General features: G+C 39.9%; 1 protein-coding gene across 1 annotated transcript in view; it reads right to left on the bottom strand.

Moving 5' to 3' along the window:
- LOC120936887 (titin-like) overlaps window positions 1-22909 on the bottom strand; it is a 345246-nt gene that overhangs the window by 294087 nt on the left and 28250 nt on the right. The window contains exons 19-31 of the mRNA XM_040349653.1: window positions 20632-20883; window positions 19610-19861; window positions 18588-18839; window positions 17563-17814; window positions 16533-16784; window positions 15511-15762; window positions 14482-14733; window positions 13455-13706; window positions 12432-12683; window positions 11405-11656; window positions 10384-10635; window positions 9354-9605; window positions 6529-6780 (exon numbers count right to left, since the gene is read on the bottom strand). Of these exons, the coding sequence (XP_040205587.1) occupies window positions 6529-6780; window positions 9354-9605; window positions 10384-10635; window positions 11405-11656; window positions 12432-12683; window positions 13455-13706; window positions 14482-14733; window positions 15511-15762; window positions 16533-16784; window positions 17563-17814; window positions 18588-18839; window positions 19610-19861; window positions 20632-20883 (3276 nt within the window). The remainder of the gene's footprint in view (window positions 1-6528; window positions 6781-9353; window positions 9606-10383; window positions 10636-11404; window positions 11657-12431; window positions 12684-13454; window positions 13707-14481; window positions 14734-15510; window positions 15763-16532; window positions 16785-17562; window positions 17815-18587; window positions 18840-19609; window positions 19862-20631; window positions 20884-22909) is intronic.

Genomic DNA, 22909 nt, shown 5'->3' on the forward strand with positions numbered 1-22909 from the left:
TGGAGCAGCAGCAAGACCACCAAAGGAACCCAAGCTGTGGTATTACAACCAGATGTCATTTTTGCGGGATCAACTGGAAGGCAGGCCATCAATGTCGAGTCTGAATCCCAACCTTTCCTCCACGCTACCTCCCAGCGGGACTTCCCAAGATCACCACAGCCCTGCAGAGTCAGATGAAGAGGGCCTGGCTGACAGAGAGGCAGATCTGCGCCTCTACGATGATGAGGTATAGTAGTTTCATAACTATTTATGTAATAATATTAATTATTGTTTGATTCTTGACTTGATATTGGTTAATAAAATACAAGCTGGGAAGTAAAAATCTAAAATCGTGGGCAAACAAATAGGTGTCAGGGATGACAACTGCAGGGGTCAGAGGGTGAGTCTGTTTTCAAGTTTAAATTCAAGGCAAAAAATAAGATTCAAGCATGAAAATGTGAGTGAGTATATTCCTAAATATATTACAACATGTCCCTTTTTTTTACACAGGAAGAAGAGACCAGCCAGGAGGTGGCAGATCCTCTCCTCACTGACAGCCAGGCCGCAGGGGTCAGTGGCAGCCAGGAGGAGGCCGGGCCCAGTGGCGTTCAGCAGCTCCCCAGGACAAGCACCACCAGCCAGGCTCCTCCCCTTTATATTAGGCCACCAGGCCGTAAGAAGAAATTGGGGGCAGTGGAGGAAGCCAGCCTCCAAATGATTAGGGAGGCGAGTGCCATCATGAGGGCCCCCCTCAACCCCACTGAGGCCTACAGTGCCTCCGTGGCACATGACCTGAATCAAGGCACGGAGGAGCAGAGGCAACTGGCAAAGGGCGTGATCAACCAGGCCCTTTGGTGGATGCAGAGGGAGCTGCTGACCCCAGACACTGGGCTATGTGACCCGGCCCGGCTTGCTGAACACCATTCTCCTGCTGCCACATCATCCCCACCTGCAAGGGCCCAGGGAAGACCCGCTGGAAGGCAGCCTGGAAGGAAGGTTTCAAGGAAGAGGAGACGTTGATGCCCTGCCTTCCATTTGATCCCCCACAAATGGCATCTTGTTTGGACTACCACAGCTTGGGTTCCTTTGGTTATGTGCTGCTGCTTCAGATTTTATTTAGTGTGCTTCCTGAGGTTGGCTAGTTTATCCTTCACCATGTTTCAAATGCAAGTTTGCATGTATGTTGCTAGCTGTTCAAGTGCTGCCATTCTGTTTTTGATCCTTTTTATAATTTGCTCAAATAAAAGCCTTTTTGTTGATTTGAAAAACTTGCCTATTGTTTGTAATACTGTGGGTATTATTTTAGGCATCAAACATTACAAACAAATAAAATGATTAATCTAAAATATTCACTAACTCATGTGGGGGGGGGGGGGGGGGTCATTTGGTGTGCCAACATGGTAGACAATTTAAACAACCTTCAACAAAATCATGTTAAATATACAAACAAAAGCTAAATCAAAAATATTTCCTATTAAAATATTCTAAATGGTGACATAACTATAAACACCTAAAGAAAGTGGGAAAGATAACCATTAAACATTAAAAGCAAAAAATTTGAAATGTGGAGGACCACTAAAAATATGATACGTCGGGCCAATAAAAGTTTGCAAAAATCTTACTACATCACAGCTAACAAATGTCACTTTTCAGTATGGAACAACTCAGTTGAAATAACATGAGCTAAATAACTGATTAGTTATAGCAAGAGAAGAATGAATAAAACGACGGCATCAAGCATTGGTTATTGTGTGTTTTGCTTCAGTGTTCTATTGCTAGAATTAATCTTTCTATTGACGAATGTGCCATATCCCAAATAAACGTGAGTTTTACCTGAACGAGCGCTCCCGTGGCCTCATTTAGTCTGAGCATGCGCGGGGTTTTTGTACGTTGGTTTTGTGTACTCACCACCAAACATGTACGTTCGGACAGGATTTGAGCGGACGGTTTTAAAACAAGTTTGGAAATAAATGTCTGCTGGAAAACGGCCCGGCGGGCAAATGTACGGTGAAATTCTGTACGCTCGTAACTACACACGACCAAACATGTATGCTGAAACTGGTCCGCGGGCCAGTTTCAGCAAACATGTTTGGTCGTGAGTATGGGGCCTAAGAGTGATCAGGCACCGGACATGCGGCGGTCTATGGGAAGCTTCCCAGCCTGCAATCAGCTGATTGCAGGCTGGGAAGCTGATTTGCCCGTGTTAAGGGTGTGTGCAGGGCGCAAGCTGTGCGCCCGCACACACTCCCACTCTCCAGTGATTTGTCCCTGGCTCTTGTTCCTTTTTTTTCATTGGACCAGATGGCCAGTGAGCAGTGCTTTTTCAGCACTACGCGGCACTTCCCTGGAGTCGGGCTGGAGTGAACAGGACAACTTCAAGTCTCATGCCGCGTACACACCATCACTTTATGTGATGAAAAAAAACGACACTTTCTGTGAAGTAAAAAATGACGTTTTTGAAACTTCAATTTTCAAAGACGAAGTTGCCTACACACCATCGTTTTCTCACAATGATCTTGCAAAGTGAGGTTACGTTCCACCACGTTTTACCATTGAAGCTTGCTTCATAAGTAGCTTCTGGGCATGCGTGGATGAAAAAACGTCTTAGAAAACGACGTTTTTTGCTACACACGGTCAATTTCTGTGAAGTAAAAAGTGCACTTTTGAAAAACGACACATAAAATTGAAGCATGCTTCAATTTTTTTTGGTCGTTTTTTACAAGACATAAAACGACGTTTTCCCCCACACACAGTCAATTAACCACTTCCCGCCCGGCCTATGGCCGATTTACGTCCGGGAAGTGGTTATGAAATCCTGACAGGACGTTCTAGAACGTCCTGCAGGATTTCATGCCGCGCGCGCCCGTGGGGGCGCGCATCGCGGCGATCGGTGATGCGGGGTGTCAGTCTGACACCCTGCATCTCCGATCTCGGTAAAGAGCCTCCGGCGGAGACTCTTTACCACGTGATCAGCCGTGTCCAACCACGGCTGATCACGATGTAAACAGGAAGAGCCGTCGATGGTTCTTCCTCACTCGCGTCTGACAGACGCGAGTAGAGGATAGCCGATCGGCGGCTCTCCTGACAGGGGGGGTTAGCGCTGATTGTTTATCAGCGCAGCCCCCCCTCGGATCGCCACACTGGACCACCAGGGATGCCCACCCTGGAGCACCAGGGTGGGCAAAAAAAAAAAAATGACAGAAAAAAAAAAAAAAAAAAAATGACAGAAAAAAAAAAAAAAGCATAAAGAAAAAAAAAAAGATGCCAGTCAGTGCCCACAAATGGGCACTGACTGGCAACCTGGCAAAAATCAGTGCTGCCACCCCAGTGTCCATCAGCGCCACCCCAGTGTCCATCAGCGCCACCCCAGTGTCCATCAGCGCCACCCCAGTGTCCATCAGTGCCACCCCAGTGTCCATCAGTGCCACCCCACAGTGCCCATCCATGCCCAGTGCCCACCTATCAGTGCCCATCTGTGCCACCCATAAGTATCCATCAGTGCCGCCCATGAGTGCCCATCTGTGCCGCCTATGAGTGCCCAGTGCCGCCCATGAGTGCCCATCAGTGCCGCCTATGTGTGCCCATCAGTGCCGCCTATGTGTGCCCATCAGTGCCGCCTATGTGTGCCCATCAGTGCCGCCTATGTGTGCCCATCAGTGCCGCCTATGTGTGCCCATCAGTGTCGCATACCAGCGCTGCCAATCAGTGCCACCTCATCTGTGCCCGTCAGTACTACCTCATCGATGTCCATTAGTGCCATCTCATCGGTGCCCATTAGTGCCGCCATATCAGTGCCCGTAATTGAAAGAGAAAACTTATTTACAAAAAAATTAACAGAAAAAAATAAAAACGTAATTTTTTTTCCAAATTTTCAGCCTTTTTTTAGTTGTTGCGCAAAAAAAAAATCGCAGAGGTGATCGAATACCACCAAAAGAAAGCTCTATTTGTGGGGAAAAAAGGACGCCAATTTTGTTTGGGTACAGTGTAGCATGACCGCGCAATTGCCATTCAAAGTGCGACAGTGCTGAAAGCTGAAAATTGGCTTGGGCGGGAAGCTGCGTAAGTACCTGGTATGGAAGTGGTTAAAGTGACGTTTTTAAAAACGTCATTTTTTTTCATCACATAAAGTGATGGTGTGTACGCGGCATCAGACTATTGCAACACTGTAATGTGAGGCAGGGAGCGATCGTGGGTGCGGCGGGTGGCCTGAGCGCAGAGGAACCAAAGCAGAAGGTGAGTGACGGTGCAGGGATTGATTCGGATGTGAGCTCTCTCACTGTCACTCTCCTTCCCGGCAACATGTTTCCCATCATGTGCGGCGGGTGGGTGCAGTGCCTAGCCTGGCTGAGCGCAGGGGAACCAGAGCAGAAGTGACTGGGTGCACCATGCAGAGATCAGAGGTGAGCGCTCTCTCCCTGTCACTCCTTCCCGGTGATGCTTCCCAGTCAGACAGTGACATCTCTGCATGGCAGCTAAACTGCTTCACTCACACTTGTACTGTGTCCTGTCGTGAGCCTGGCTCCCCTCCCCCAACTTCTGTTCACTTCTCCTTCACAGTTGCTGCAGAGCCCGTGGGGTTTCTAAACTGCCTCTCCACCCTAAAAACGGCCCCCCCCTGCCTCTCCACCCTAAAAAAAGCCCCCACCTGCCTCTCCACCCTAAAAACGGCCCCCCTGCCTCTCCACCCTAAAAACGGCCCCCCCTGCCTCTCCACCCTAAAAAAAGCCCCCACCTGCCTCTCCACCCTAAAAACGGCCCCCCCTGCCTCTCCACCCCAAAAACGGCCCCCCCTGCCTCTCCACCCTAAAAAAAGCCCCCACCTGCCTCTCCACCCTAAAAACGGCCCCCCCCTGCCTCTCCACCCTAAAAACGGCCCCCCTGCCTCTCCACCCTAAAAACGGCCCCCCTGCCTCTCCACCCTAAAAAAAAGCCCCCACCTGCCTCTCCACCCTAAAAACGGCCCCCCTGCCTCTCCACCCTAAAAACGGCCCCCCTGCCTCTCCACCCTAAAAACGCCCCCCCTGCCTCTCCACCCTGAACAAGAACCCCCCTCCCTGCCTCTCCACCCTAAACAAGAACTCCCCTCCCTGCCTCTAAACCCTAAAATGGCCCCCCTGCCTCTCCACCCTAAACAAGAACCCCCATCCCTGCCTCTCCGTGGTTGGACACGGCTGATCACGTGGTAAAGAGTCTCCGCCGGAGGCTCTTTACCGAGATCGGAGATGCAGGGTGTCAGACTGACACCCCGCATCACCGATCGCCGCGATGCGCTCTAGTGTGCGCTCTGTGTATAGTGTGCGCTCTGTGTATAGTGTGCTCTCTGTGTATAGTGTTCGCTCTGTGTATAGTGTGCGCTCTGTGTATAGTGTGCGCTCTGTGTATAGTGTGCGCTCTGTGTATAGTGTGCGCTCTGTGTATAGTGTGCTCTCTGTGTATAGTGTTCGCTCTGTGTATAGTGTGCGCTCTGTGTATAGTGTTCGCTCTGTGTATAGTGTGCGCTCTGTGTATAGTGTGCGCTCTGTGTATAGTGTGCTCTCTGTGTATAGTGTGCTCTCTGTGTATAGTGTTCGCTCTGTGTATAGTGTTCGCTCTGTGTATAGTGTGCGCTCTGTGTATAGTGTTCGCTCTGTGTATAGTGTGCGCTCTGTATATAGTGTGCGCTCTGTGTATAGTGTTCGCTCTGTGTATAGTGTGCGCTCTGTGTATAATATATAGTGTTTTGCAATTTATTGGGCAGGCGCTGCATTTGATAGGGAGAGAGGCTACATTTGATGTGACACAGGGCTGCATGTAAGGAGGGACTCCGCTGGGGACACGTGAGGTAAGGAGGGACTCCGCTGAGGACACTTAATAGCATCTGGTGGCTGGCGACACGCTCGGGGGCTCCCACTAATTCTGCATTATGGTGATTTGAACTATTTCATTTTATATTACAATGTAATAATAGAAAAAATGTGCTTCAATCATCCTGATACCATAACAACCATGGTGCCGGGATGATTGAAGTATCTTTATCTGCTGATTGCTAAACTTTCTAGAATGCACATTTCTATTGTTGTGTAGGATCTGGGCCTGCTCTCCCTTCATCCCTCGTTCATCTCAGATGCTAACCACACCACCTTAGAGCTACGCCCACTATTCCGATGAAACCACGCCCATTTCCTCCAAGTGGGAGGGGTCAAAAAGGAAGGGCGGGGTCTGGCGCCCCCCCATCCTAAAACTTCACCAGCCGCCACTGACAAATGCCCCCCAATTTGCCCCTTTTTGGAAAGTGCACAGTCCAAGGAATTTAGTAAGAGGCATGGTGAGCTTTTTGAAGTTGTAATTTTTTGTCTAGATTTTTTGGAAAATGAAGAATTTAAATACAATTTGTTTGTTTTTTCCACAATCGTTTTCTTACACAATGTCAATATTATCAACAAGAGTAAAGACCAGGAAGATCTACTAGTTTCCAAGATTTTAGGCCATTCTTCCATTCTATAAGAAGTTGAAGGCACAGTTCTACACAAAGTTGCTATGTGTGTGGCCTGCATAAAGCTTGATACTCACTTGTATAATTAGCTATTGCTGAGCTGTTTCCTTGGATATTATCAACAAAGGTAGAGACAAGAAAGGTGTAATAATTTCCAGGTGTCAGGCCTTCAATAATGTCAGAAGTTGTAGTTACATTCTTATTGAAAGCTGTATCTCCCACGACCTGAATGAAATAAAAGCTGGCATTTCCATTTGGTTTGTCCCATCTCAGAGATATAGAAGTGGTGGTGGTATTCTCTGTGTTCAGGTTCTTCACCATTTCAGGTACTACAAAGTAGAAAGAAAAGTGAATGATAATGTAACCCCTCTTATGACCACTGCATTTTTTGCAATTCAGCAATCTGCTACTTTAAAGCGGGGGTTCACCCTATTAAAAAAAAAAAAAAAAAAATGTATTCTAGCATAAAATTCGGCATCGTAGCGCGAGCTACAGTATGCCGGTCTTACATTTTTTATCCCCGTACTCACTGTTTAATCCTACCTAGACGATTCTGACTGCCCACGGGGAATGGGCGTTCCAATCCAGACGGAAAGTGATTGACGGCCGGCTCTGGCGCGTCACGCTTCTCCGGAAATAGCCGAAATAGGCTTGGCTCTTCACGGCGCCTGTGCATAGCCTGTGCGCAGGCGCCGTGAAGAGCCGAGACCTACTCCGGCTGTCTTCGGGGAGCGTGACGTGCCAGAGTCGGCCGTCAATCACCCTCCCTCTTGCTAGGAACGCCCATTCCCCGCGGCAGACGGAATCGTCTATGTACGATTAAACAGTGAGTACGGGGATAAAAAATGTAAGACCGGCATACTGTAGCTCGCGCTACGATGCCGAATTGTATGCTGAAATGTTGTTCAGCAGGGTGAACCACCGCTTTAACCACTTCCCTACCGGCCCATAGTAAAATGACGTCCACAAAGAACCTCTGCCGTTCAGAGTGGACGTCATATGACGTCCTGGGCTTTGTGGGGGGGATATCTAAATGATGCCTGCAGCTAGAGGCATCATTCAGATATCCTTCTCTTGTGCCGGCGATTCTGCACAACGTAAGAACGATCATAGCGGCGGTTCCGCCGCTAGATCGTTCTTACAGGCGGCGGGAGGGGACATCCCCCCCTCCCGCCGCCATCCGGTGCTTCTCCGGGCTCTCCCGTGCCATCGGGGGCCCGGAGAACGAATCGTCCGGCGCTCGCAGGAAGCATAGAGATGACTGGTGACCAGATGGTCACCAGTCATCTCTATGACCGTCGGAGGACCCGGGCGCGATGTGATGACGTCACGCCCGGGTCCCCGTAAGTAAACAAAGCCGCGATTGCGGCTGCTAAGCAACGGTAAACATGAGATCTGTGAATTTTTTTTCACGATCTCATGCTTTCAGGTCTGGAGGAGAGATGTGGGGTCTTATTGACCCCGCATCTCTCCATAAAGAGTACCTGTCACACACATTCCTATTACAAGGGATGTTTACATTCCTTGTAATAGGAATAAAAGTGATAATAAAAAAAAAAAAATAATAAAAAAGTGTAAAAAAAGAAATAAATATGTAAAAAAAAAAAAAAAAGAAATACAATTTTTTTTTTAACGCCCCTGTCCCCAGTAGCTTGCGCGCAGAAGCGAACGCACACGCAAGTCCCGCCGAAATATGTAAACGCCGTTTAAACCACATATGTGAGGTATCGCCGCGTGCGCTAGAGTGCCAGCAACAATTCTAGCACTAGATCTCCTCTGTAAATCTAAACTGGTAACCTGTAAAAAATTTCAAAGCGTTGCCTATGGAGATTTTTAAGTACCGAAGTTTGGCGCCATTCCATGAGTGTGCGCAATTTTAAAGCGTGACATGTTAGGTATCTATTTACTCGGTGTAACATAATCTTTCATATTTTACAAAAAAATTGGGCTTTACTGTTTTGTTATTTTTTTAATTCATGAAACAATTTTTTTCCAAAAAAAAGGCATTTGAAAAATTATTGCGCAAATACCGTGCAGAATAAAAGGTTTCAATGACCGTCGTTTTATTCCCTAGGGTGTCTGCTAAAAAAACATATATAATGTTTGGGGGTTCTGCGTAATTTTCTAGCAAACAAATTATGATTTGTACATGTAGGAGAGAAGTGCCAGAATAGGCCCGGTATGGATGTGTGTATAACTGCCCTGTATGGAAGAGGTTAAATTGCAATTGCTGTACCCATATAAAATGTTTATATATTTTTTTCACAAAAATAGAGTTATCTTCAATGATATTTAATCACCACTGGGTCTTTTTTAAATTTTGCCAAATAATAAAAAAAAAATGGAAAATATACACGATTTCAGAGTTTTTGTTATAAACTTTTACAAACAAATAATCTTCATAAATTTAGGCAAAACTGTAATCTAATACATTTCTTTGGTAAAAAAAAATAACCCAAATCAGTGTATATTATTTAGTCTGTGTGAAAGTTATAGAGTCTACAAACATTTGTGTATATAAATTTGAAAATTGATAAATCCTGATGTAATAAATGCCTCTCTCATTTCTTGAGGCTTTAAAATAACAGGACAGTACAAATAACCCCCAACTGGCCCCTTTTTGGAAAGTGGACAGTCCAACAAATTTAGTAAGAGGCATGGCAAACTTTTTGAAGTTGCCATTTTTTGCCCCAATTTTTTGGAAAATGAAGAAATTAAATAAAACAATTTTTTCCACAATCTTTTTTTTTTTCTACACACAGTCAATATTATCAACAACAGTAAAGACCAGGAATATGTACTAATTTCCAGGATTTTATGCCTTCTAGTCCATAATAAGTTGATGGCACAGTTCTACTAAAAAGTTGCTATGTGTGTGGCCTGCATAAATCTTGATACTCACTTGTATAGTTAGCTATTGCTGAGCTGTTTCCTTGGATATTATCAACAAAGGTAGAGACGAGAAAGGTGTAATAATTTCCAGGTGTCAGGCCTTCAATAATGTCAGAAGTTGTAGTTACATTCTTATTGAAAGCTGGATCTCCCAGGACCTGAATGAAATAAAAGCTGGCATTTCCAATTGGTTTGTCCCATCTCAGAGATATAGAAGTGGTGGTGATATTCTCTGTGTTCAGGTTCTTCACCATTTCAGGTACTACAAAGTAGAAAGAAAAGTGAATGATAATGTAACCCCTCTTATGACCACTGCATTTTTTGCAATTCAGCAATGTGCTACTTTAACTGGCAATTGCTGTCCCCAAATAAAATGTTTATATATTTTTTTTCACACAAATAGAGTTATCTTCGATGATATGTAATCACCACTGGGTCTTTTTAAAAAAAAAAATTGCCATATAATAAAAAAAAATTGAAAATATACACGATTTCAGAGCTTCTGTTATAAACTGTTACAAAAAAACTAATCTTCATAAATTTAGGCAAAAATATAATCTTATACATTTCTTTGGTAAAAAAAAAAATAACCCAAATCAGTGTATATTATTTAGTCTGTGTGAAAATTATAGAGTCTACAAACATTTGTGTATACAGATTTGAAATTTGATAAATCCTGATGTAATAAATGCCTCTCTCATTTCTTGAGGCTTTAAAATAACAGGACAGTACAAATAACCCCCAATTGGCCCCGTTTTGGAAAGTGGACAGTCCAATGAATTTAGTAAAAGGCATGGCAGGTTTTTTGAAGTTGCCATTTTGTGCCCCAATTTTTTGGAAAATGAAGAAATGAAATAAAACTTTTTTTCCACAATCTTTTTTTTTTTTTTTTACACACAGTCAATATTATCAACAACAGTAAAGACCAGGAAGATGTACTAATTTCCAAGATTTTATGCCTTCTAGTCCATAAGAAGTTGATGGCACAGTTCTACTAAAAAGTTGCTATGTGTGTGGCCTGCATAAATCTTGATACTCACTTGTATAGTTAGCTATTGCTGAGCTGTTTCCTTGGATATTATCAACAAACGTAGAGACAAGAAAGGTGTAATAATTTCCAGGTGTCAGGCCTTCAATAATGTCAGAAGTTGTAGTTACATTCTTATTGAAAGCTGGATCTCCCAGGACCTGGATGAAATAAAAGCTGGCATTTCCAATTGGTTTGTCCCATCTCAGAGATATAGAAGTGGTGGTGGTATTCTCTGTGTTCAGGTTCTTCACCATTTCAGGTACTACAAAGTAGAAAGAAAAGTGAATGATAATGTAACCCCTCTTATGACCACTGCATTTTTTGCAATTCAGCAATGTGCTACTTTAACTGGCAATTGCTGTCCCCAAATAAAATGGTTATATATTTTTTTCACACAAATAGAGTTATCTTCGATGATATGTAATCACCACTGTGTCTTTTTAAAAAAAAAATTGCCATATAATAAAAAAAATTGAAAATATACACGATTTCAGAGCTTCTGTTATAAACTGTTACAAAAAAATTATCTTCATAAATTTAGGCAAAAATGTAATCTCATACATTTCTTTGGTAAAAAAAAATAACCCAAATCAGTGTATATTATGTAGTCTGTGTGAAAATTATAGAGTCTACAAACATTTATGTATATAGATTTGAAATTTGATAAATCCTGATGTAATAAATGCCTCTCTCATTTATTGAGGCTTTAAAATAACAGGACAGTACAAATAACCCCCAATTGGCCCCTTTTTAGAAAGTGGAGAGTCCAATGAATTTAGTAAGAGGCATGGCAAGTTTTTGAAGTTGCCATTTTTTGCCCCAATTTTTTGGAAAATGAAGAAATTAAATAAAACTTTTTTTCCACAATTTTTTTTTTTTTTTTACACACAGTCAATATTATCAACAACAGTAAAGACCAGGAAGATGTACTAATTTCCAAGATTTTATGCCTTCTAGTCCATAAGAAGTTGATGGCACAGTTCTACTAAAAAGTTGCTATGTGTGTGGCCTGCATAAATCTTGATACTCACTTGTATAGTTAGCTATTGCTGAGCTGTTTCCTTGGATATTATCAACAAAGGTAGAGACAAGAAAGGTGTAATAATTTCCAGGTGTCAGGCCTTCAATAATGTCAGAAGTTGTAGTTACATTTTTATTGAAAGCTGTATCTCCCACGACCTGAATTAAATAAAAGCTGGCATTTCCAATTGGTTTGTCCCATCTCAGAGATATAGAAGTAGTGGTGATATTCTCTGTGTTCAGGTTCTTCACCATTTCAGGTACTACAAAGTAGAAAGAAAAGTGAATGATAATGTAACCCCCTTTACGACCACTGCATTTTTTGCAATTCAGCAATGTGCTACTTTAACTGGCAATTGCTGTCCCCAAATAAAATGTTTATATATTTTTTTTCACACAAATAGAGTTATCTTCAATGATATGTAATCACCACTGGGTCTTTTTTTTATTTTTTTTGCCATATAATAAAAAAAAAATTGAAAATATACACGATTTCAGAGCTTCTGTTATAAACTGTTACAAAAAAATTATATTCATAAATTTAGGCAAAAATGTAATCTGATACATTTCTTTGGTAAAAAAAAATAACCCAAATCAGTGTATATTATTTAGTCTGTGTGAAAGTTATAGAGTCTACAAACATTTGTGTATATAGATTTGAAAATTGATAAATCCTGATGTAATAAATGCCTCTCTCATTTCTTGAGGCTTTAAAATAACAGGACAGTACAAATAACCCCAAATTGGCCCCTTTTTGGAAAGTGTACAGTGCAATGAATTTAGTAAGAGGCATGGCAAGTTTTTTGAAGTTGCCATTTTTTGCCCCAATTTTTTGGAAAATGAAGAAATTAAATAAAACTTTTTTTTCCACAATCTTTTTTTTTTTTTTTACACACAGTCAATATTATCAACAACAGTAAAGACCAGGAAGATGTACTAATTTCCAAGATTTTATGCCTTCTAGTCCATAAGAAGTTGATGGCACAGTTCTACTAAAAAGTTGCTATGTGTGTGGCCTGCATAAATCTTGATACTCACTTGTATAGTTAGCTATTACTGAGCTGTTTCCTTGGATATTATCAACAAAGGTAGAGACGAGAAAGGTGTAATAATTTCCAGGTGTCAGGCCTTCAATAATGTCAGAAGTTGTAGTTACATTCTTATTGAAAGCTGGATCTCCCAGGACCTGAATGAAATAAAAGCTGGCATTTCCAATTGGTTTGTCCCATCTCAGAGATATAGAAGTGGTGGTGATATTCTCTGTGTTCAGGTTCTTCACCATTTCAGGTACTACAAAGTAGAAAGAAAAGTGAATGATAATGTAACCCCTCTTATGACCACTGCATTTTTTGCAATTCAGCAATGTGCTACTTTAACTGGCAATTGCTGTCCCCAAATAAAATGTTTATATATTTTTTTCACACAAATAGAGTTATCTTCGATGATATGTAATCACCACTGGGTCTTTTTAAAAAGAAAATTGCCATATAATAAAAAAAAATTGAAAATATACACGATTTCAGAGCTTCTGTTATAAACTGTTACAAAAAAATAATCTTCATAAATTTAGGCAAAAATATAATCTTATACATTTCTTTGGTAAAAAAAAATAACCCAAATCAGTGTATATTATTTAGTCTGTGTGAAAATTATAGAGTCTACAAACATTTGTGTATACAGATTTGAAATTTGATAAATCCTGATGTAATAAATGCCTCTCTCATTTATTGAGGCTTTAAAATAACAGGACAGTACAAATAACCCCCAATTGGCCCCTTTTTGGAAAGTGGAGAGTCCAATGAATTTAGTAAGAGGCATGGCAAGTTTTTGAAGTTGCCATTTTTTGCCTCAATTTTTTGGAAAATGAAGAAATTAAATAAAACTTTTTTTCCACAATTTTTTTTTTTTTTTTTACACACAGTCAATATTATCAACAACAGTAAAGACCAGGAAGATGTACTAATTTCCAAGATTGTATGCCTTCTAGTCCATAAGAAGTTGATGGCACAGTTCTACTAAAAAGTTGCTATGTGTGTGGCCTGCATAAATCTTGATACTCACTTGTATAGTTAGCTATTGCTGAGCTGTTTCCTTGGATATTATCAACAAAGGTAGAGACAAGAAAGGTGTAATAATTTCCAGGTGTCAGGCCTTCAATAATGTCAGAAGTTGTAGTTACATTTTTATTGAAAGCTGTATCTCCCACGACCTGAATTAAATAAAAGCTGGCATTTCCAATTGGTTTGTCCCATCTCAGAGATATAGAAGTAGTGGTGATATTCTCTGTGTTCAGGTTCTTCACCATTTCAGGTACTACAAAGTAGAAAGAAAAGTGAATGATAATGTAACCCCCTTTACGACCACTGCATTTTTTGCAATTCAGCAATGTGCTACTTTAACTGGCAATTGCTGTCCCCAAATAAAATGTTTATATATTTTTTTTCACACAAATAGAGTTATCTTCGATGATATGTAATCACCACTGGGTCTTTTTTTTATTTTTTTTGCCATATAATAAAAAAAAATTGAAAATATACACGATTTCAGAGCTTCTGTTATAAACTGTTACAAAAAAATTATCTTCATAAATTTAGGCAAAAATGTAATCTGATACATTTCTTTGGTAAAAAAAAAAATAACCCAAATCAGTGTATATTATTTAGTATGTGTGAAAGTTATAGAGTCTACAAACATTTGTGTATATAGATTTGAAAATTGATAAATCCTGATGTAATAAATGCCTCTCTCATTTCTTGAGGCTTTAAAATAACAGGACAGTACAAATAACCCCCAATTGGCCCCTTTTTGGAAAGTGTACAGTGCAATGAATTTAGTAAGAGGCATGGCAAGTTTTTTGAAGTTGCCATTTTTTGCCCCAATTTTTTGGAAAATGAAGAAATTAAATAAAACTTTTTTTTCCACAATCTTTTTTTTTTTTTTACACACAGTCAATATTATCAACAACAGTAAAGACCAGGAAGATGTACTAATTTCCAAGATTTTATGCCTTCTAGTCCATAATAAGTTGATGGCACAGTTCTACTAAAAAGTTGCTATGTGTGTGGCCTGCATAAATCTTGATACTCACTTGTATAGTTAGCTATTGCTGAGCTGTTTCCTTGGATATTATCAACAAAGGTAGAGACGAGAAAGGTGTAATAATTTCCAGGTGTCAGGCCTTCAATAATGTCAGAAGTTGTAGTTACATTCTTATTGAAAGCTGGATCTCCCAGGACCTGAATGAAATAAAAGCTGGCATTTCCAATTGGTTTGTCCCATCTCAGAGATATAGAAGTGGTGGTGATATTCTCTGTGTTCAGGTTCTTCACCATTTCAGGTACTACAAAGTAGAAAGAAAAGTGAATGATAATGTAACCCCCCTTATGACCACTGCATTTTTTGCAATTCAGCAATGTGCTACTTTAACTGGCAATTGCTGTCCCCAAATAAAATGTTTATATATTTTTTTCACACAAATAGAGTTATCTTCGATGATATGTAATCACCACTGGGTCTTTTTAAAAAAAAATTGCCATATAATAAAAAAAAATTGAAAATATACACGATTTCAGAGCTTCTGTTATAAACTGTTACAAAAAAACTAATCTTCATAAATTTAGGCAAAAATATAATCTTATACATTTCTTTGGTAAAAAAAAAATAACAAAATCAGTGTATATTATTTAGTCTGTGTGAAAATTATAGAGTCTACAAACATTTGTGTATACAGATTTGAAATTTGATAAATCCTGATGTAATAAATGCCTCTCTCATTTCTTGTGGCTTTAAAATAACAGGACAGTACAAATAACCCCCAATTGGCCCCGTTTTGGAAAGTGGACAGTCCAATGAATTTAGTAAAAGGCATGGCAAGTTTTTTGAAGTTGCCATTTTGTGCCCCAATTTTTTGGAAAATGAAGAAATGAAATGAAACTTTTTTTTTCCACAATCTTTTTTTTTTTTTTTTTTACACACAGTCAATATTATCAACAACAGTAAAGACCAGGAAGATGTACTAATTTCCAAGATTTTATGCCTTCTAGTCCATAATAAGTTGATGGCACAGTTCTACTAAAAAGTTGCTATGTGTGTGGCCTGCATAAATCTTGATACTCACTTGTATAGTTAGCTATTGCTGAGCTGTTTCCTTGGATATTATCAACAAAGGTAGAGACAAGAAAGGTGTAATAATTTCCAGGTGTCAGGCCTTCAATAATGTCAGAAGTTGTAGTTACATTCTTATTGAAAGCTGTATCTCCCACGACCTGAATTAAATAAAAGCTGGCATTTCCAATTGGTTTGTCCCATCTCAGAGATATAGAAGTAGTGGTGATATTCTCTGTGTTCAGGTTCTTCACCATTTCAGGTACTACAAAGTAGAAAGAAAAGTGAATCATAATGTAAACCCTCTTATGACCACTGCATTTTTTGCAATTCAGCAATGTGCTACTTTAACTGGCAATTGCTGTCCCCAAATAAAATGTTTATATATTTTTTCACACAAATAGAGTTATCTTCGATGATATGTAATCACCACTGGGTCTTTTTTTTATTTTTTTTGCCATATAATAAAAAAAATTTGAAAATATACACGATTTCAGAGCTTCTGTTATAAACTGTTACAAAAAAATTATCTTCATAAATTTAGGCAAAAATGTAATCTGATACATTTCTTTGGTAAAAAAAAATAACCCAAATCAGTGTATATTATTTAGTCTGTGTGAAAGTTATAGAGCCTCAAACATTTGTGTATATAGATTTGAAAATGTATAAATCCTGATGTAATAAATGCCTCTATCATTTCTTGAGGCTTTAAAATAATAGGACAGTACAAATAACCCCCAATTGGCCCCTTTTTGGAAAGTGTACAGTGCAATGAATTTAGTAAGAGGCATGGCAAGTTTTTTGAAGTTGCCATTTTTTGCCCCAATTTTTTGGAAAATGAAGAAATTAAATAAAACTTTTTTTTCCACAATCTTTTTTTTTTTTTTACACACAGTCAATATTATCAACAACAGTAAAGGCCAGGAATATGTACTAATTTCCAAGATTTTATGCCTTCTAGTCCATAAGAAGTTGATGGCACAGTTCTACTAAAAAGTTGCTATGTGTGTGGCCTGCATAAATCTTGATACTCACTTGTATAGTTAGCTATTACTGAGCTGTTTCCTTGGATATTATCAACAAAGGTAGAGACGAGAAAGGTGTAATAATTTCCAGGTGTCAGGCCTTCAATAATGTCAGAAGTTGTAGTTACATTCTTATTGAAAGCTGGATCTCCCAGGACCTGAATGAAATAAAAGCTGGCATTTCCAATTGGTTTGTCCCATCTCAGAGATATAGAAGTGGTGGTGATATTCTCTGTGTTCAGGTTCTTCACCATTTCAGGTACTACAAAGTAGAAAGAAAAGTGAATGATAATGTAACCCCTCTTATGACCACTGCATTTTTTGCAATTCAGCAATGTGCTACTTTAACTGGCAATTGCTGTCCCCAAATAAAATGTTTATATATTTTTTTCACACAAATAGAGTTATCTTCGATGATATGTAATCACCACTGGGTCTTTTTAAAAAAAAAATTGCCATATAATAAAAAAAAATTGAAAATATACACGATTTCAGAGCTTCTGTTATAAACTGTTACAAAAAAACTAATCTTCATAAATTTAGGCAAAAATATAATCTTATACATTTCTTTGGTAAAAAAAAAATAACAAAATCAGTGTATATTATTTAGTCTGTGTGAAAATTATAGAGTCTACAAACATTTGTGTATACAGATTTGAAATTTGATAAATCCTGATGTAATAAATGCCTCTCTCATTTCTTGTGGCTTTAAAATAACAGGACAGTACAAATAACCCCCAATTGGCCCCGTTTTGGAAAGTGGACAGTCCAATGAATTTAGTAAAAGGCATGGCAAGTTTTTTGAAGTTGCCATTTTGTGCCCCAATTTTTTGGAAAATGAAGAAATGAAATGAAACTTTTTTTTTCCACAATCTTTTTTTTTTTTTTTTTTACACACAGTCAATATTATCAACAACAGTAAAGACCAGGAAGATGTACTAATTTCCAAGATTTTATGCCTTCTAGTCCATAATAAGTTGATGGCACAGTTCTACTAAAAAGTTGCTATGTGTGTGGCCTGCATAAATCTTGATACTCACTTGTATAGTTAGCTATTGCTGAGCTGTTTCCTTGGATATTATCAACAAAGGTAGAGACAAGAAAGGTGTAATAATTTCCAGGTGTCAGGCCTTCAATAATGTCAGAAGTTGTAGTTACATTCTTATTGAAAGCTGGATCTCCCAGGACCTGGATGAAATAAAAGCTGGCATTTCCAATTGGTTTGTCCCATCTCAGAGATATAGAAGTGGTGGTGATATTCTCTGTGTTCAGGTTCTTCACCATTTCAGGTACTACAAAGTAGAAAGAAAAGTGAATGATATTGTAACCCCCCTTATGACCACTGCATTTTTTGCAATTCAGCAATGTGCTACTTTAACTGGCAATTGCTGTCCCCAAATAAAATGTTTATATATTTTTTTCACACAAATAGAGTTATCTTCGATGATATGTAATCACCACTGGGTCTTTTTTTTATTTTTTTGCCATATAATAAAAAAAAAATTGAAAATATACACGATTTCAGAGCTTCTGTTATAAACTGTTACAAAAAAATTATCTTCATAAATTTAGGCAAAAATGTAATCTGATACAATTCTTTGGTAAAAAAAAAATAACCCAAATCAGTGTATATTATTTAGTCTGTGTGAAAGTTATAGAGTCTACAAACATTTGTGTATATAGATTTGAAAATTGATAAATCCTGATGTAATAAATGCCTCTCTCATTTCTTGAGGCTTTAAAATAACAGGACAGTACAAATAACCCCCAATTGGCCCCTTTTTGGAAAGTGTACAGTGCAATGAATTTAGTAAGAGGCATGGCAAGTTTTTTGAAGTTGCCATTTTTTGCCCCAATTTTTTGGAAAATGAAGAAATTAAATAAAACTTTTTTTTCCACAATCTTTTTTTTTTTTTTACACACAGTCAATATTATCAACAACAGTAAAGACCAGGAAGATGTACTAATTTCCAAGATTTTATGCCTTCTAGTCCATAAGAAGTTGAAGGCACAGTTCTACTAAAAAGTTGCTATGTGTGTGGCCTGCATAAATCTTGATACTCACTTGTATAGTTAGCTATTGCTGAGCTGTTTCCTTGGATATTATCAACAAAGGTAGAGACGAGAAAGGTGTAATAATTTCCAGGTGTCAGGCCTTCAATAATGTCAGAAGTTGTAGTTACATTCTTATTGAAAGCTGTATCTCCCAGGACCTGAATGAAATAAAAGCTGGCATTTCCAATTGGTTTGTCCCATCTCAGAGATATAGAAGTGGTGGTGATATTCTCTGTGTTCAGGTTCTTCACCATTTCAGGTACTACAAAGTAGAAAGAAAAGTGAATGATAATGTAACCCCTCTTATGACCACTGCATTTTTTGCAATTCAGCAATGTGCTACTTTAACTGGCAATTGCTGTCCCCAAATAAAATGGTTATATATTTTTTTCACACAAATAGAGTTATCTTCGATGATATGTAATCACCACTGGGTCTTTTTAAAAAGAAAATTGCCATATAATAAAAAAAAATTGAAAATATACACGATTTCAGAGCTTCTGTTATAAACTGTTACAAAAAAATAATCTTCATAAATTTAGGCAAAAATATAATCTTATACATTTCTTTGGTAAAAAAAAATAACCCAAATCAGTGTATATTATTTAGTCTGTGTGAAAATGATAGAGTCTACAAACATTTGTGTATACAGATTTGAAATTTGATAAATCCTGATGTAATAAATGCCTCTCTCATTTCTTGAGGCTTTAAAATAACAGGACAGTACAAATAACCCCCAATTGGCCCCTTTTTGGAAAGTGGAAAGTCCAATGAATTTAGTAAGAGGCATGGCAAGTTTTTGAAGTTGCCATTTTTTGCCCCAATTTTTTGGAAAATGAAGAAATGAAATAAAACTTTTTTTTCCACAATCTTGTTTTTTTTTTACACACAGTCAATATTATCAACAACAGTAAAGACCAGGAAGATGTACTAATTTCCAAGATTGTATGCCTTCTAGTCCATAAGAAGTTGATGGCACAGTTCTACTAAAAAGTTCCTATGTGTGTGGCCTGCATAAATCTTGATACTCACTTGTATAGTTAGCTATTGCTGAGCTGTTTCCTTGGATATTATCAACAAAGGTAGAGACAAGAAAGGTGTAATAATTTCCAGGTGTCAGGCCTTCAATAATGTCAGAAGTTGTAGTTACATTCTTATTGAAAGCTGTATCTCCCAGGACCTGAATGAAATAAAAGCTGGCATTTCCAATTGGTTTGTCCCATCTCAGAGATATAGAAGTGGTGGTGATATTCTCTGTGTTCAGGTTCTTCACTATTTCAGGTACTACAAAGTAGAAAGAAAAGTAAATGATAATGTAACCCCTCTTATGACCACTGCATTTTTTGCAATTCAGCAATGTGCTACTTTAACTGGCAATTGCTGTCCCCAAATAAAATGGTTATATATTTTTTTCACACAAATAGAGTTATCTTCGATGATATGTAATCACCACTGGGTCTTTTTTAAAAGAAAATTGCCATGTAATAAAAAATTTTTTAAAATATACACGATTTCAGAGCTTCTGTTAAACTATTACACAAAAATAATCTTCATAAATTTAGGCAAAAATATAATCTTATACATTTCTTTGGTAAAAAAAAATAACCCAAATCAGTGTATATTATTTAGTCTGTGTGAAAATTATAGAGTCTACAAACATTTGTGTATACAGATTTGAAATTTGATAAATCCTGATGTAATAAATGCTTCTCTCATTTCTTGAGGCTTTAAAATAACAGGACAGTACAAATAACCCCCAATTGGCCCCGTTTTGGAAAGTGGACAGTCCAATGAATTTAGTAAAAGGCATGGCAAGTTTTTTGAAGTTGCCATTTTGTGCCCCAATTTTTTGGAAAATGAAGAAATGAAATAAAACTTTTTTTTCCACAATCTTTTTTTTTTTTTTACACACAGTCAATATTATCAACAACAGTAAAGACCAGGAAGATGTACTAATTTCCAAGATTTTATGCCTTCTAGTCCATAAGAAGTTGATGGCACAGTTCTACTAAAAAGTTGCTATGTGTGTGGCCTGCATAAATCTTGATACTCACTTGTATAGTTAGCTATTACTGAGCTGTTTCCTTGGATATTATCAACAAAGGTAGAGACGAGAAAGGTGTAATAATTTCCAGGTGTCAGGCCTTCAATAATGTCAGAAGTTGTAGTTACATTCTTATTGAAAGCTGGATCTCCCAGGACCTGAATGAAATAAAAGCTGGCATTTCCAATTGGTTTGTCCCATCTCAGAGATATAGAAGTGGTGGTGATATTCTCTGTGTTCAGGTTCTTCACCATTTCAGGTACTACAAAGTAGAAAGAAAAGTGAATGATAATGTAACCCCTCTTATGACCACTGCATTTTTTGCAATTCAGCAATGTGCTACTTTAACTGGCAATTGCTGTCCCCAAATAAAATGGTTATATATTTTTTTCACACAAATAGAGTTATCTTCGATGATATGTAATCACCACTGGGTCTTTTTAAAAAGAAAATTGCCATATAATAAAAAAAAATGAAAATATACACGATTTCAGAGCTTCTGTTATAAACTGTTACAAAAAAATAATCTTCATAAATTTAGGCAAAAATATAATCTTATACATTTCTTTGGTAAAAAAAAATAACCCAAATCAGTGTATATTATTTAGTCTGTGTGAAAATTATAGAGTCTACAAACATTTGTGTATACAGTAGGTGTTTGTGATATTGTGCTTTCAGCACGACAGCGTCGCGCTGATACTCGGCGACAGGGTGCCGAGATCTCGCCGACATCTCACACTCACTGGAATAGTGACAGCACATCCCAGCAAGCGCGTCATAGAAGCGACGGGAGATCCGACTTGGATTCCCGCCAATTCTACACGTGTGCGGCGTTTGTTATGAATCCTGAGGGGGAAGTCCCCGCCGGATTTTAAATAAAAATCCGGCATGGGTCCCCCCCTCAGGAGCATACCGGGCCCTTAGGTCTGTTATGGGTTGTAAGGAGAGCCCCCTCTACGCCGAAAAAAACGGCGTAGGGGTCCCCCTACAATCCATACCAGACCCGTATCCAAAGCACGCTACCCGGCCAGCCAGTAAGGGAGTGGGGACGAGCGAGCGCCCCCCCCCCCCTCCTGAGCCGTACCAGGCTGCATGCCCTCAACATGGGGGGGTTGGGTGCTCTGGGGCAGGGGGGCGCACTGCGGCCCCCCCACCTCAGAGCACCCTGTCCCCATGTTGATGAGGACAGGGCCCCTTCCCGACAACCCTGGCCGTTGGTTGTCGGGGTATGCGGGCGGGAGGCTTATCGGAATCTGGGAGCCCCCTTTAATAAGGGGGCCCCCAGATACCGGCCCCCCCACCCTAAGTGAATGAGTATGGGGTACATCGTACCCCTACCCATTCACCTGCAAGAAAAGTGGTAAAAACACAAATAAACCACACAGTGTATTAAAATATTTTGTTTTTCTGCTCCGGAGGCCGCCCCCTGTCTTCTTTATTAGCTCTTTTACCAGGGGGGGCTTCTTCTTTGACGTCTTCGGGTGGGTGGGGGCCGCCGTCTGGTTCTATTCCACCGCCGGGGGGGGTGGCTTTTAAAAAAGCCCCCACCCCCCCGGCGGGTTTCCTCCGGCGTCTTCGGCGGGGCTCTTCTTCTTCCGCTATCCCGACGGGTCTTCTCCGCTATCCGGGGGTCTCGCCGCTCTCCGCTGTTGACTCGTCGCACCCCGGTTCTTCGTCTCGCAGTCCGGTCCCTTCTTCCGTGCTGTACGTCTTCTTCCGCGCTGTGACGTCATGTTCTTCACTTCTCTTCTTCTCCCGATGTTGACTCGCCGGTCCTCCTCGCTGAAATGACGGATGCGCGCCTTGCATCGGACCTATATAGGCCTCACAGTCCCATCATGCTCTGTACCTACCCATGTGATACCTACCACATGGGTATCACATGGGTAGGTACAGAGCATGATGGGACTGTGAGGCCTATATAGGTCCGATGCAAGGCGCGCATCCGTCATTTCAGCGAGGAGGACCGGCGAGTCAACATCGGGAGAAGAAGAGAAGTGAAGAACATGACGTCACAGCGCGGAAGAAGACGTACAGCACGGAAGAAGGGACCGGACTGCGAGACGAAGAACCGGGGTGCGACGAGTCAACAGCGGAGAGCGGCGAGACCCCCCGGATAGCGGAGAAGACCCGTCGGGATAGCGGAAGAAGAAGAGCCCCGCCGAAGACGCCGGAGGAAACCCGCCGGGGGGGTGGGGGCTTTTTTAAAAGCCACCCCCCCCGGCGGTGGAAGAGAACCAGACGGCGGCCCCCACCCACCCGAAGACGTCAAAGAAGAAGCCCCCCCT

Source organism: Rana temporaria, chromosome 4, assembly GCF_905171775.1.
Source record: "Rana temporaria chromosome 4, aRanTem1.1, whole genome shotgun sequence".
NCBI classification, from domain to species: Eukaryota; Metazoa; Chordata; class Amphibia; order Anura; family Ranidae; genus Rana; species Rana temporaria.